Source organism: Ictidomys tridecemlineatus, chromosome X (assembly GCF_052094955.1).
Source record: "Ictidomys tridecemlineatus isolate mIctTri1 chromosome X, mIctTri1.hap1, whole genome shotgun sequence".
Taxonomy (NCBI): Eukaryota; Metazoa; Chordata; class Mammalia; order Rodentia; family Sciuridae; genus Ictidomys; species Ictidomys tridecemlineatus.
This window is the reverse complement of record NC_135493.1, coordinates 91,135,569-91,149,744: the sequence shown is the minus strand read 5'-3', so window position 1 is coordinate 91,149,744 and position 14,176 is coordinate 91,135,569. Positions and strand designations below refer to the sequence as shown.

The 14,176-nt window shown below is 36.9% G+C and overlaps 1 protein-coding gene across 1 annotated transcript in view; it reads right to left on the bottom strand.

The window, feature by feature from the left end:
- Maob (monoamine oxidase B) overlaps positions 1-14,176 on the bottom strand; it is a 108,326-nt gene that overhangs the window by 4,073 nt on the left and 90,077 nt on the right. The window contains exons 9-12 of the mRNA XM_005323983.5: positions 12,255-12,351; positions 10,428-10,481; positions 7,867-7,924; positions 2,816-2,913 (exon numbers count right to left, since the gene is read on the bottom strand). Coding sequence (XP_005324040.1) covers positions 2,816-2,913; positions 7,867-7,924; positions 10,428-10,481; positions 12,255-12,351 — 307 coding nt within the window. The remainder of the gene's footprint in view (positions 1-2,815; positions 2,914-7,866; positions 7,925-10,427; positions 10,482-12,254; positions 12,352-14,176) is intronic.

Here is a 14,176-nt window from a genome sequence, read left to right as displayed (position 1 = left end):
GAAAACATCACTGGACTTCTTATCAGAAAAGTGAACAGGTTGGCCTGAATTGGTAGATTTTTCTTCACCTGCCCTTATTGCTATCATCAAAAAAGGGAGAGGAAATAAAAGAGAAGATATTATAGAATATTGGTAAGCTGATAATAATAACATGAAATAATTTGAAATAATCAAGAACTAGGTGTATTCAGGAAAGGTTTCCTGCAAAAGAAGGTAGATTTTCCCACTCCATGTTCATTAAACTATGCTGTATTTTACTGCTTGTTCACTTTTTACAGAGGGAACTTATTCCATTTGGAGACTTCTGGGAGGTCTGGCCAAGCCCTAGAGTTAAAGATTAGAAGAGGGACAACCGTCTTAGAGAATTAATCATACTCACAATCAGAATGTAAAAACGTATAAACCAAGAATTAATTTAAACAGACAAAAGAGATAGTTTCCCTCCACTGTAATGTGGAAATTGTTTTGAGAGAAAAACAAGTTCCACAGCTAGATAAGAAAACTCCTCCCCCTTCTCTTGTAGGTGAGTGAGCAGACAGTATATATTCACAAAAAAATATAATATATCATAAATGAGAGGTCCACATTTATTTCTGATGGCTTATGCATTTTACTATGTAATTGTTACAATCAGTTTTTATTTGTATTCAGAAGAAAAAAATGCTTAAGAAATGTGTGTTTTTTTCTTTGCAAAGTTGTACCTTGAACTCTGTCTTCTGTCTTCCTTCTGGAAACAGAACACTTACTGTGTCCTTCCTGTGCCCTAAAGATCGGACTCTTTGCAGTGTTCCAAATGCCACTGCTCTGAAGAGTCAGGGGATGTCCTGTGGGGAAATAGTCTCTGCTCTGGCTGGAATATGTCATTAAACTATGCTGTGCCTTAGTTTCTACTCTACAACTTGAAGGTAGTGATATGAACCCTGGCATATGTCTGTGGAAAGAACAGAGATGAAAGAAAGTATAACCATGTTACGGCCAATGACTGATGCAATATTATCATGCTTCTCTCACGTGATCAGGATCAGGCCAGTGTAAGTGTTCTTTTTTGCTTCCAGCTCCAAAAGGCATTTTCCTGATAGTCTATAGGATTGAATATAAAACTTGCCACTCTGTGGTCAAAAATCTCATGACATCTCGCTTTGGATTTAAGACCAAACCCAAAACAAAACCAATGCAATGGTGCCCTTTCTTTGTAGAAAGACAAAATTTTATATTTCTGTACATGTCACACGAGGCAAAAGAACCTATAGAAATTTCTGGTCTGGTTCTCTATGCCATCCACAATAACACCTATAGCCCAGCCATGCTAAGCTTTGCCCTGGACCTTCTAAGAACTTACAGGATTCCAAGCATTAGTTCATGCAGTGCCATCTGCCTAGACTGTATCCCCAGTGGCCTTTTGTTTCCTACACACTGCATTGTGAAGCCTTTGCAGATTTCCTTGGTGAGGTGAACTCATACCTCCTTGTATTCCCAGGGTATTATTATGTCCCTCTATTAGAGCACTTACCTCAATATTTTAAAACCAATCTTTTTTTAAATGTTCTGTCCCCACTTCACACCCACCCTGACCCACCACACTGTCAGCCCCTCAGCAGGGAGGGGTGTCCTTGATATTTAAGTTTCCAGTACAATGTTTTACAAAGAGCTGGCATTTAGCCAATACATATGAAATGAAACAATTACTATTGACTTATTCTACACTCAGCATATCTGAAAATTAATGATTCAATAGTTTATCAGGTAGTGCTCTTTGGCCCCAGAATGTTCTCTTGGATCATATTTTGCCATGTGCAAGAAGATAAGGAAAGTGCTAACCAAAATCATTATGCATCTTCTAAAAAACAGCTTTTAATCTCTCTAGATTTTTAGGGACTTATTGATTAGCCAACTCCATTTACTCATACCCTTTGTGTGTTGACTACTCTCAACAGCCTTTCACTCACTATTCTACATTTCCCATTTTATTTTGATTGAGCTCTTGGCATTACATGATTGCCTAGTTTAGTGTAACTATAATGGTCATAATAATTACTGCTATATTATTAATTAATGCCATGTTAATTGTCATCAAATACAATGAACTAAAAACTTCAGTGGATCATACTTGGATGCACAATGCTGTGAATACAAAATGTCATTGAACAGTGTACTTTGAATGGGAGGGTCATAGGATATAAATTATATCTCAATAAAGTCATTCAAATAACTTGTACTCTGATTAATGCACTGATTATTGCTTATCATGTGCCATTTTGTGCATTTCTATCCACGTGCTAAGAAAAGTGAGACTCAGAGAAATGCAATTTGTCCAAAATAATAAAGTTGGCTACTGGTAGTCCAAACAGGAACCTAAGTCCTTTCACACCAGTCTAGAACTCATTTCATGTTTATAATGCTGCACCCATCTTGGACTTACAGAGGTGCACTGGAGGAAGTTTGACTGAGTTCTAAATTCAGTATAAAGACCCTTCTTCATCCAATATAAGTGAACCCTCTGACTATCCCTATAGCTATTCTTATGCCCTAGCCTTCTTTGGTTATATTGACTGGGAATACTCTTCCAGATGAATGAAGCATGAAAAGCAGCATCATGGTGCTTCATTCCTGAGAATCACAAGACACAAACAAATCGGGGATTTTTTCTTTTTTTAATTTTTAGTTTGTTTGGTATTTATTTTTCTTTTTTTAATTTTTAGTTTGTTTGGTATTTATTTTCTTTTGTTTTACAAGAAACAGAGGAGAGAAGTGACATGAAGAGTTTGGGTTCTGATGCAGGGGATTTCAGTCACTGCTTAGCACTTTTTTACTCTACCTTCCATATTGAGTCATGATCCCAGGGGGGAAGTAGGTTGTGTAGCAGCCTCCAGAGTACTGCTCCTCACACCAGTTCTTCTCTTCATAGTGCACTGGCTGTAAGACACAGTGACAACAGCCTGAAGGAGATGTATAGGGAAAGATCTTATCTAGAATAAATCAAACACAGTCTAGGAGACTTCATAGTAGAGAACCAATTTGCAGTCGTTCCTCATAATCCAAGGGAAATTGGTTCCAGATCCTCTGATGGGTACCAAAACCCTTGGATTTTCAAGTCCTTCATATGAAATGGCATATTGTTTGCATATAACTTATGCACATTCTCCCATATACTTTAAATCATCTCTACATGATTTATAATACCTAATTCAATGCAAATGCTATGTAAAACTACTGTTTTGTAACATAACATTTATTTAAAAATAACAAGAAAAAGTATGTACATCTTCATTAGTTTTTAAATTATTTTTTAAATTTATTTATGACAGCAGAATGCATTACAATCCTATTACACTTATAAAGCACAATTTTTCATATCTCTGGTTGTATACAAAGTATATTCACACCAATTCATGTCTTCATACATGTACTTTGGGTAATGATGTCCATCACATTTCACCATAATTTCTAACTCCATGCCCACTCCCTTCCCCTCCCACCCCTCTGCTCCATCTAGAGTTCATCTATTCCTCCCATGCTCCCTCTCCTTACCCTACTATGAATCAGCCTCCTTATATCAAAGAAAAAATCCAGCATTTGGTTTTTGGGGATTGGCTAACTTCACTTAGCATTATCTTCTCTAATGCCATCCATTTACCTGCAAATGTCATGATTTTATTCTCTTCTATTGCTGAGTAATATTCCATTGTGTATATATGCTACATTTTTTAATCCATTCATCTATTGAAGGGCATCTAGGTTGGTTCCATAGTTTAGCTATTGTGAATTGTGTACATCTTCATTATAAATGCATTTTTTCCAAATATTTTCCATCACATTTGGTTGAATCCATAGGTACAGAATTTGCCTACATTTCTGAAACAGAGTCTCATTATCCAGTTTGTGTGTGTGGGTGTATCTCTCTCTCTCTCTCTCTCTCTCTCTCTCTCTCTCTCTCCCTGTGTGTGTGTGTGTGTGTGTGTGTGTGTGTGTGAGTGTGTGTGTGTGTGTGTGTGTGTGTGTGTGTGTGTGTGTGTGTGTGGTGCTGGGGATTGAGCCCAGGGCATGCTGGAGATTAAACCCAGAACCTTGTGTATGCAAGGTAAGCGCTCTACCAACTGAGCTATGTCCCCAGCCCCATATCCTGGTTTTTTCAAGATTTTTCTTTAGGCAGATCAATGTTTTGGGTAAGAAACCTCAAAGAAATTCAGGTTTTAGTAAATTTTCTCACTTGGTTTGTGCATGTCTTGCCATAAGTACTGTTCATAAGCTGTAGTTTATTTCCATATTTAACTTGATCTGATCTATTAAGAGGTTTGTAGTCCCTAATGGTTTTGAGAAATATTTTTAAAAAGAACTTGTGCTTACTGGAGTGGTTGGACAGAAAAAAATCAGAAAAACATGTCTGTCAAAGAAAAAGGATAGGGTCTGGTGTTATGGCTCAGTAGGGTGCTCACCTAGCATGTGCAAGGCCCTGGGGTTGATCCTCAGCACCACATATAAATAAATAAAATAAAGGTATTGTGTCCAACTACAGCTAAAATAATAATTTTTTAAAAAGAAAAAGGATGAGCAGATTCATATTTTCTTGTGAAGATGAGCTTTGTTAAGGGGAGCTGGAAAGATAAACCTAGGTTTTGTGGCACGCAGGTGTTACTGTTGACGGTGGTACTTGTAAACAAATATTGGTCTTAATAGGCAATACTTCATGTGAGATTGTACAAAGTTTGAACTTCTTTTAAAAAACAAGGGCTGGCAAAAGATCTAAAATCAGCACACTACAGTGATACAGCCACCTAAGTATTTATAGTAGCACAATTCACAATAGCTAAATTATAAAGTCAACCCAGATGCTAGTCAATAGATTAATGGATTAAGAAATAGTGAGATACACACACACACACACACACACACACACACACACACACATACTCTCTCTCTCTCTCTCTCTCTCTCTCTCACACACACACACACACACACACAATGGAGTTCTACTCAGTCATAAAGAAGAATGAAATTATGGCATTTGCTGGTAAATGAATGGAAATGAAGAATAACATGCTAAGTGAAATAAGTCAAACTCAGAAACTCAAAGTTTGAATGTTTTCTCTCATATGTGAAACTAGAGTAAAATAGAGGAAAGAGGGAGGAAAGGATAGGATAACATAAAGAAGCAATCAAATATAAATTTAATAGACAGTCTAAAGGAAATCAAGTGAAGTTGAGGAAGGAGAAAAGGAGAGGAGGAGAGGGAGGACAGGAGGTAAAAGGGAGTATCATGAATTGAAATCAATTTCCATACATGTATGAGTTGGTTGGTATTATGTGTAAACATAAAGCTCTAATAATAAGTAAGAAAAAAAACAAGTACTGGGAGTTACTCAGTGGAAGAACATTTACCTAGCATGAGCAAGGCCCTAGGAGGTAAAAACTAAATAGATAATTTATCAATAAACATTACTTTGAAAAGATAAAATCAACATAGCAAGTTTTAAGAGAAAAAAGTCTCTTTAAAATAGATTTGAAAAACGTTTTGTTTAAAAAAAATTTTGCAATTGCATAACTGACTTTGGATAGTCATTCTTAAGGCATCCGATTTGCAAAGGATGAAGCCTCGCCTGATGGGTTTAGTGGCTCCAGGTCTGTTGTGGTGTTCCCAATACAGCATGCTCTGGCATCTGAGGGCTGTAGCCACCTCTTGAGCATCCTTCTCTGACTGCTTGCAGGCAATTTCAAGAAAATTTGCACTTTCACCTTTCTTTGCTTTCAGAATATTTTTTTTTCCTTCCACACAATACACATTAAAGCAAGAGTAAAGCAAGTGTCTCTCTCTATGACAAAACCATACAAGGACAGAACCAACTCATTTTTATCATCTGGAATTAATCATCCCACATTAGAAAGAGATTTTTCCAAATGAAAATGACCACCCTTTTTTTTTTTTTGGGAAATATGAAAATAACTGCTTTCCTCGCCAGACAACCACCTCACAAGTTGCTGGAGAAACTTCAATTACAAACTGCTTTGGCCTGAGAGTGTCTCAGAATGTGACTTCAAAGAAGCTGGAATATCTCTAATAGCATTTTTAAGCAAACACAAAATGAAAACCAAAACCAAAACAAAACGAAAATCTAATGAATTTTAACAGATGTTAAATGATTGTTTTAGTGTGTATATTTTGGGTTTGCTATACAACCCTGAGGCCTGGAGTCTATGCTTATATTTATACTTACTAATGGCATATGAAGTAAAAAACAAAGCATACTTTTCATTAATATTATATTTCTCTCCAAACCAATCAATGACTAGTTTTTGTTCATTTATTAGCAAGAATTCCAAAAACCCTTGAGAGCATGTGTTTCACCTATATCAAGAACAGATAATCTCTAATGGAATTAAAAATCATGTTTTAATATAATGAATAAAGCCAGGTTTGATGACACACACCTGTAATCCCAGCCACTTGGCAGGCCAAGACAGGAGAATTGTAAGTTCAAGGCCATCCTGGGCAACTTAGTGAGACCCAGCCTCAAAATTAGAAAAAAAAATGGGTGTGGGGATATAGTTAAGTGGCCAAGCACTGGGTTCTATCCCTGGCACTATAGAAAGGAAGGAAGAAAGGAAGAAAAGAAAGAAAGGTCAACAAAATCAAAAGCCACAACTACTTGACCTGGAAGAAGTCAGCCACTCCAAAAACAGAGCAATGTATATATTAGAGCAATAGCACTAAGCTATGTAGCTGTTCAGCTAGATTATGGTATATATTGTAAAGACTTGTGTCTGAGTGGTTTACTAGTGAAACATTTTCAGCTCCTTCATTAGATGATGATGATGATGATGATGATGATGATGATGATGATTATTATTTTGTGGGAATGGGGATTGAATCCAAGGCCTTGTGCATGCTAGGCAGGCACTCTACCAACTGAGCTATATCACCAGCCTTTTTTTTTTCACATTTTAATTGCTCATTTGTACACCACTCTCCACTGTCCTCAAATGGTTCATGGGTACCTGGGTTTAATAACCACTTTCAAAAGGTGATATAATCCATGTCAAAGCAGTAAAAATCCATCAATCTGGTGATCATTACAAGAACAGCAATTTGTCATTTTAAATATTGATGAGGGAGATGGTTATGAGCACCTTGGGCCCTCTGACACTAAACGTCCCAAGGAAGTACTGGTTTGCTTGCTTACCACTCTACCACCCTCTCGTACCTGCCCCCACCCTGACCTGTAACCATATCAGAGTTCTACCTGATTAATTTGAAGATAATCATTTCCTCAGGATTACTTCCAAAGGTGTCTAGGAAACTCATCTAACAGGGATTGGCATCAGCCTGTCTTCCTTCCATCCCTAATGTTCAAGGGTAAAACAAGGCAGAAAAGGGGACATTACAGGGAGGGGGACAGGTCCTCCTATTTTTAACTGTAAAACAGTGAGGGTGAAGTGAGTGTTAGTTTGTGGGCATGAATAAGACTCTGGTCTTACAAGATCACCAGAATAAAGGAAAGCTATTTTTCATCCCTATCATGGCTTCCAGGATCTAGAAACTCCTATGGGTAGCTGAAACCCCTACCCTTTTCACCTCCTCATGGAGCTGGAGGCAGAGGAGCCCAACAACCTGCTCCAGGTAGAGCTCTGAATTCAGGGACAAGTGTAGCACCACCAAAACCACAACATGTCACAAAGTTCCTTACCTGCCATCAGCACATCCAGGACCCATACTCTTTGGGAGCACTTATAAATTAACCAGCCCTATGCAGATCCTCTGAAAGCATATCAGAGTAAACATGAGCTCTAGGGCTCTATTATGTGTGAACCCATCCTTGCTTCAGGATGAACAAGTTCTATCACCTTTAGGAAAGAGATGGGAAGCAGTCTTACCTTCAGAGCTTCCTGGGAGCCCAGAACTTTTGCATAGAGCTCACACAGTTTCCTCAGCCTACAGAACAACAATAACAACAGAAAAGACAAATGTAAAGATGAAGAAAGGAAGGGAAAGAAAAAGTGAGGGGCACCCATCCCCTTATAAGAAAGACTCGGTAAGCAAGTTATATTCCATACTTTTGTGATTATGTCAAAATGTACCCTAATGTTATATACAACTACAAAGAATTTTAAAAAGAACAGTAGGCCAAGTGATTAAGGGCCACTTAATACTGTATATTATAAACCTCATCTAGAAAAATAGAACTTATAGACAAAATAAAATGTAGACCCAGGCACACACCAGCTGTGAAATTATAGGCAAATTAAAAAAAAAAGATTGTAAGCCATTGCTTCTACTTTAACATTTCATTTTAAGTTTTTAGATCAAGGCATTTTGTCCTAACTCAAATGTCTTAAACCAATGAGATCACAAATATGAATCATGAGAGATTGTTGATAAATCTTTAAGAAAGTCAAATAATGTGTTGCTCAAATCACTAGGGGACCCAGGGCAATTTCTTCGTTTGTTGGATAAAAGAGAGCAGGTACCTCTTAAGTGTCAGTCCATCTGCCTTAGTAAGTACTGAAGATTCTGGGAGGGTGACAATATAGCTCTACTTACCTTCCTCTATCTCCCTCCCTACTATGAGGCTGTGGTGGGTACAGTGGAGAATGTAAGGAGCAGGGAAAGCTGTGATTTCTGTTTCTGCCTCTTAGATACTGTGAGATCTCAAGCACATTACTAGAGCTTTCTGAGCTTTATTTTTAACAACAATCTCCATGGTTTTTTTCATTAATGATGGAAAACTGTAGTTCCCAGATCTACAGCATCAACACTATGAGGGCACTTGTTAGAAATGTTAATTCTCAGGTCCTGCCCCAGATCTCCTAATTCAGCAAGGGTAGTAGCATCAATCTGCATTTCCACAAATCTTCCAGATGATTCTCAAATTTGAAAACCACTGATGTCAATTTCTCCACCCACTAACTGGTATGTAATAAATAAATGTTGAACAAATAGTAGCTCTTAAGTCTAATGGGGAATTTGGAAATAAGGCAACCATTATAATTACTCAACTAAAATAAGTCGATTATTCAATTCAATTAATCAACTATATTTCTATAAATAAAGTTATTTCAAGCCTGCTTTTAACAGAATAGTAATGCTAATAACGGTCTTGAACATGTTTTAAAGCTAAGCCAATAATTTTAAAAATATTATCATTATTATTTTGAATTCAGAAATTTTTTTATAAAAGTATATTAAAATGCCTAATATTTTCTCCTCTCTCTCATTCCCTTTATCTGTCTCCCTCTTAATTTTTACATAAATGGTTTGGCACAAGCAGAGAAAAAGCCAGAAAGAACAAAGAAGTAAAATTAAATTCAGAAATAGAACCAATTACATAAAAGGACTTAGAATTCATAAAGGTGAACATTTTAAACCAGTGAAGAAATGACATATTATTCAATAAAATGGCTCTGGGACAAATGGCTGCCCATGAAAGAAATAAATAAAGTTGGACCCTTATATTATTTCTTATATCAAAATATATTTCAGAAGGATTAAAGATTTGCATAAAATAGATGAGCCTAGAAAAGTAGTGGAAAAATTGGTGATTTTAAAAGAAAAATCATCTTGCAATAGGAAAGTCTTTTCTATGCATGATAGAGCATTTTTCAGTGATGATTTTAAAATGGATAAATTTGATAAAGAGATAAAATGATACTATAGTATAAAAATGAGATATAAATATAATCAAAAGGTAAATTGGGAAAAGATTTGTTCCAGGCACTAGAGAGGCTGCAGTGAACTAACCAAACAACACTCCCTATCTTTCATGGATCTTATATTGCAATGGGGACATTTTGAGATGAGGGCTTGAGCAGACCTCTATAGCCCTGGCCACACACACAGAGATGTCACTGGTCACAAAGGAGCATGCTGACAGAAGGGGAAAGAATGTACATGAGGTTACTAAGGGCTCTTAGTTGGTAAATATGTAGTGGTGTGGGAATACATAATTGGCAGTGATGAATACTAATTGCCAGAAGAAATTGCCACCTCCAGAGAAATCAGTCCCTCTGTACCTATAATCTGTAATTGCTATGCATCACTCATGTATGGCTCTGCAACACAATAATTTCTCTACCTGGTTATCTTCTCCACCAGTGCATTTTCAGCCCCTGGTTTATATTCATTTTCACAGTCTTCATAGTTCCTAGCATGGTGTCTGGTGTACAATAAACTCAATAAATACTAATTTGAATAATTGGTTCTTAAGTTATCAGCTCTGTGCCTTTATACAACCAGCCCCTTATAATTAGCATAACAGACACACAGTATTGTCAATGCACATATTATTGGGCAGTTTGTAAGTTTGAAATTCAGTAAAATCGAAAGGCAAGCAGATAGGTAGTAAAGAAGAAAAGAAAGAGGGAAAGCAGGGATGGAGACAGGGATGGAGAGGGGCGAAAGGAAAGAAGGAAGGAAGAAGAAACACTTCTTTTGCTACCTTTCTTCTTTGGTAAGACGTGCCAATTTTCTTGCTTTGTGAGCAAGGATAAATCTGAAATATAGAAACAAGAAAGAGAAAGGAAATTAATGATTTCTTTCATCCTGGTCTCATTATTTATTTATTTATTATTTTTTATTTGTTTTAATTAGTTACACATGACAGTACAACAATCTTGACATATCATACATTTGGATCAGATGGAATATAATTTCTCATTTTCTGAGTGTACAGGTTGCAGAATCACATTGGTCATGTAGTCACACATATACCCACAACAATAATAATGTCCATTTTATTCTTCTGTCCTTCCTTTCCCCCCTTCCCCTCCCCTCCCTCATCCTGGTCTCATTTTTATACTATACATTTGCCTGGTATTCAATGTTCAAAGCCAACCAGAAGAAACAATCTATACATTTACCTATTTCATGTTCAGAGTTTTAACTGTTTACATGTTACATTCCTGACATTGAAGAGCATCTTGTAGCTTTGAGGAACAAGGGACAAAAAATAGATGACTGGCAATGATTTCTGCATAGGGTAATATGATGAGTGACTCACTTTCCTCCATCTGGCTGGTGGCCAATAGGAATGAACCCTGGACCTCAAATGCTTTAATTAAGGTTGCATCTGAGTCCTTCCAATGTAACCTAGTTCTTGTTCTTTGGTTCTTTCTCCACCATGTTGTCTCCCTAGCAGTGAACTTTTAGATTCTCTCTCCATTTACAGCACTATGATTGCTTTCAAATTAACAACTGACTTTGAGTGCCCTTTCTCACCTTGGATGTGTATGAAATAAACTTATACATGTCCTAGGTCCATCACAATTTTAGTTGCTTCAGTTAAACACCTCTTTGGAACAGGTTCTGGACCCCCAAGACAGTTTCCCATCTGTGCTGTTATCTTTCCTGGAAAGTTGAGGATAGGACTGACCTTGGTTCCTCTCTAGCAGAAATGAGAAAATCTCAGCATCTCACAGGAATAACATTTACTATGGTTTGGATATGGTTTATTCCTATCAAAATTCATGTAGAAATTTGATTCCCATGTGATTGTGTTGACAGGTGGTGGGGCTTTTTAAAAGGCATTTTCAGACTTCAGGGATTCACTCTCATGAAAGGATTAATATAGCTCCTACAAGAGTGGATTCATTTTTGAAAGAGTTGGTTGTTATAAAGTAAGTTTGGCTTCCTCTGCTGGTTCTCTTCCTCCCTCTTTCACTGTGATCTTATGTCACACACTCACTTCCCTTTCACTTTTCCATCATATGTGATGCAACACAAGACTCTAACCAGAAACCAAGTGGATGCTGAAACCATGGTCCTGGACTTTCAAAAAATGTGAATTAAAATAACATCTTTTCTTTATAAATTATCCAGTCTCTGGTATTCTGTTATAGTAACACAAAACAGATTAACACAACACTGGTGTCAACACAGCTTCCACAAGAAGCTTTCTTAGCAAAACACTCCAAGTTATGTCTTTGAATCATGTTTCAACAAATAATAGATTATATATATATATATATATAATATATATATATATGTATATATATATATGTGTATATCTCCATCCCAGCACTAAATATGAAGTGGAAAATTAATATAGCAAATTAAAAATGTTATTGGTATTATATGTCTCTTGTAGATATTTATTCCTTGGCACACATCAAAGAAAAGAAGCAATATGAAATTTTCTATTGCAGGATTTGGATAGTAGTGTCATTCAGTAAAAAAATTATTTAACAAAGTTTGAGGCACATGTATTAATAGTGTTTGATTATCTTGTCAATACTGAACACAACCACAATGTCATAATTTGTCTTACCCCATGATAGCAGCATAGTTACCATCAGGTTTGGTATCATCCAGTGTGTAGGCAATTGGAGCTTCCTCTCCTTCAATAACCATGGTTCCACAGTAATCTTGGATAATAGCAAAATGGAAGAACTCATTCATCATCCTATCAAACTATCTGTAGCACTTACAATAAAGCACACATTTTTCAATTTGAGAAACCCGAAGTCTGAAAACAGCATAGTACACTCTAAATTTATGAAGACAAACCAAACATATTGATAAGAGGGCTGAGTAGCAAAAAAACAAATCAAACTATAAGTCCTTTCTTCTCTGCAAAGAATAGAGCAATATGATATTTTGAATTCATCCAGGTCACCATTTAATAAAATCTGGTTTTTCTTGCCATTAATACTTGTGTCCCGTATTTTCTTTTTTATAAAGAATCAGAATAAAATCAAAGATGTGTAAGGGAAATATTAGTCCTTTCCTGTAAAACAGAAGGGACTTGATATTTACATTTTATGAAAAACTACTTCTTCTGTTTTGTTTTCATTTTTTTTTATTTTTGAATTTTAGGGATGGGGTCTTGGTGTGTTGCTCAGACTAGCCCCAAACTCCTGAGCTCAAGTGATCCAGATGCACCAGCTTCTCAAGTAGCTGAAGCTACAGGTGTGAACCACTACATCTGGCCACTTATTCTATTTGAATTATTTCTTGACTGAAAACAGGGCAGACAGGTCTAAAGTTCATAGAGTCCAAAACCTTCATTTCAAACATGATCTCCAAAAATCCTTTCCCCTTTAAGAAAATCTTGGGAAACAAATTCAGCTCATTCTAGATAAAAGGGCTTCCTTCAGCACCCACCCCCCATAAAACCCCAAACACAGTCAGCCCTTTGAATCTGCGGGTTCCACATTTGTGGATTCAAAACATTGGGTTGAAAATGTTTTAAAAAATTACACACGTACTGAACATGTACAGACTTTTTTGTTGTTAGTCCCTAAACAACATAGTATAATAAATATTTATGCAGCATGTATATTGCATTAACTATTATAAATAGAGATCATTTAAAGTATACAAGAGGATGCATGGCATTTTATATAAGGAGCATGATCATCTGAGAATGTTGGTATCTATAGGGGTTCTGGAACCAGTCCCCCGTGGATCCTGGGAATGACTATATATTCAATTTCAACAAAAGACTGTGGCAGAGCAGCAGTAAAACTGTCAGGCCAGGGTCTGAAATGTTATAATAATATCCTACTGCAATGTACTCTTCCCCCTGCCCCATCATTTACTTGCAAATTGGAGGTTGTTTCAACAAAATTATGGTGGAAGACTCTGGAACAAATGTTATATAGAAAAGCCAACAGGAGGGTTTCAAAATGAGGAAGAAAGAACAGAGAAAGAACTTTGCAGGCACACACCTCCCCAACCTGTGCTCAGGCACAAATGTGTGATAAGACACACCCAGAGGCTTTTTAAACTGCCCTTGCGTTTCTCTCTACTCTCACATCCCTCCCCTCTGTGGACTTATGAGAAAGTCAATGTGCTTGTGTGCCCCTTAGGTGTGTTGCGGTGGGAATGATGTTGATCAAGACTGAAGTATGAGAAGGAAAAAAAAATTCAAAGTCCATCCAAGAATTCAAGAAGACTTAAGAATATAAGAGAACTAGCTAAGGAATCACATGTTATAAGAAGGCAGAAAGCAAGGCATCATAGTGCATGCCTGTAATCCCAGCAACTTGGGAGGCTGAGGCAGGAGGATCACAAATTTGAGGCCAGCCTCAGCAACTTAGTGAGACCCTGTCTCAAAATAAAAATGAAAAGGCCAAAAGGACCCCAGGGTGAAACTCAGTGGTAAAGCATCCCTGGGATCAATCTCCAGTGTGGCCCCAAAAAAAGGGAGAGAGGAGAGAGAGAGAGAGAGAGAGAGAGAGAGAGAGA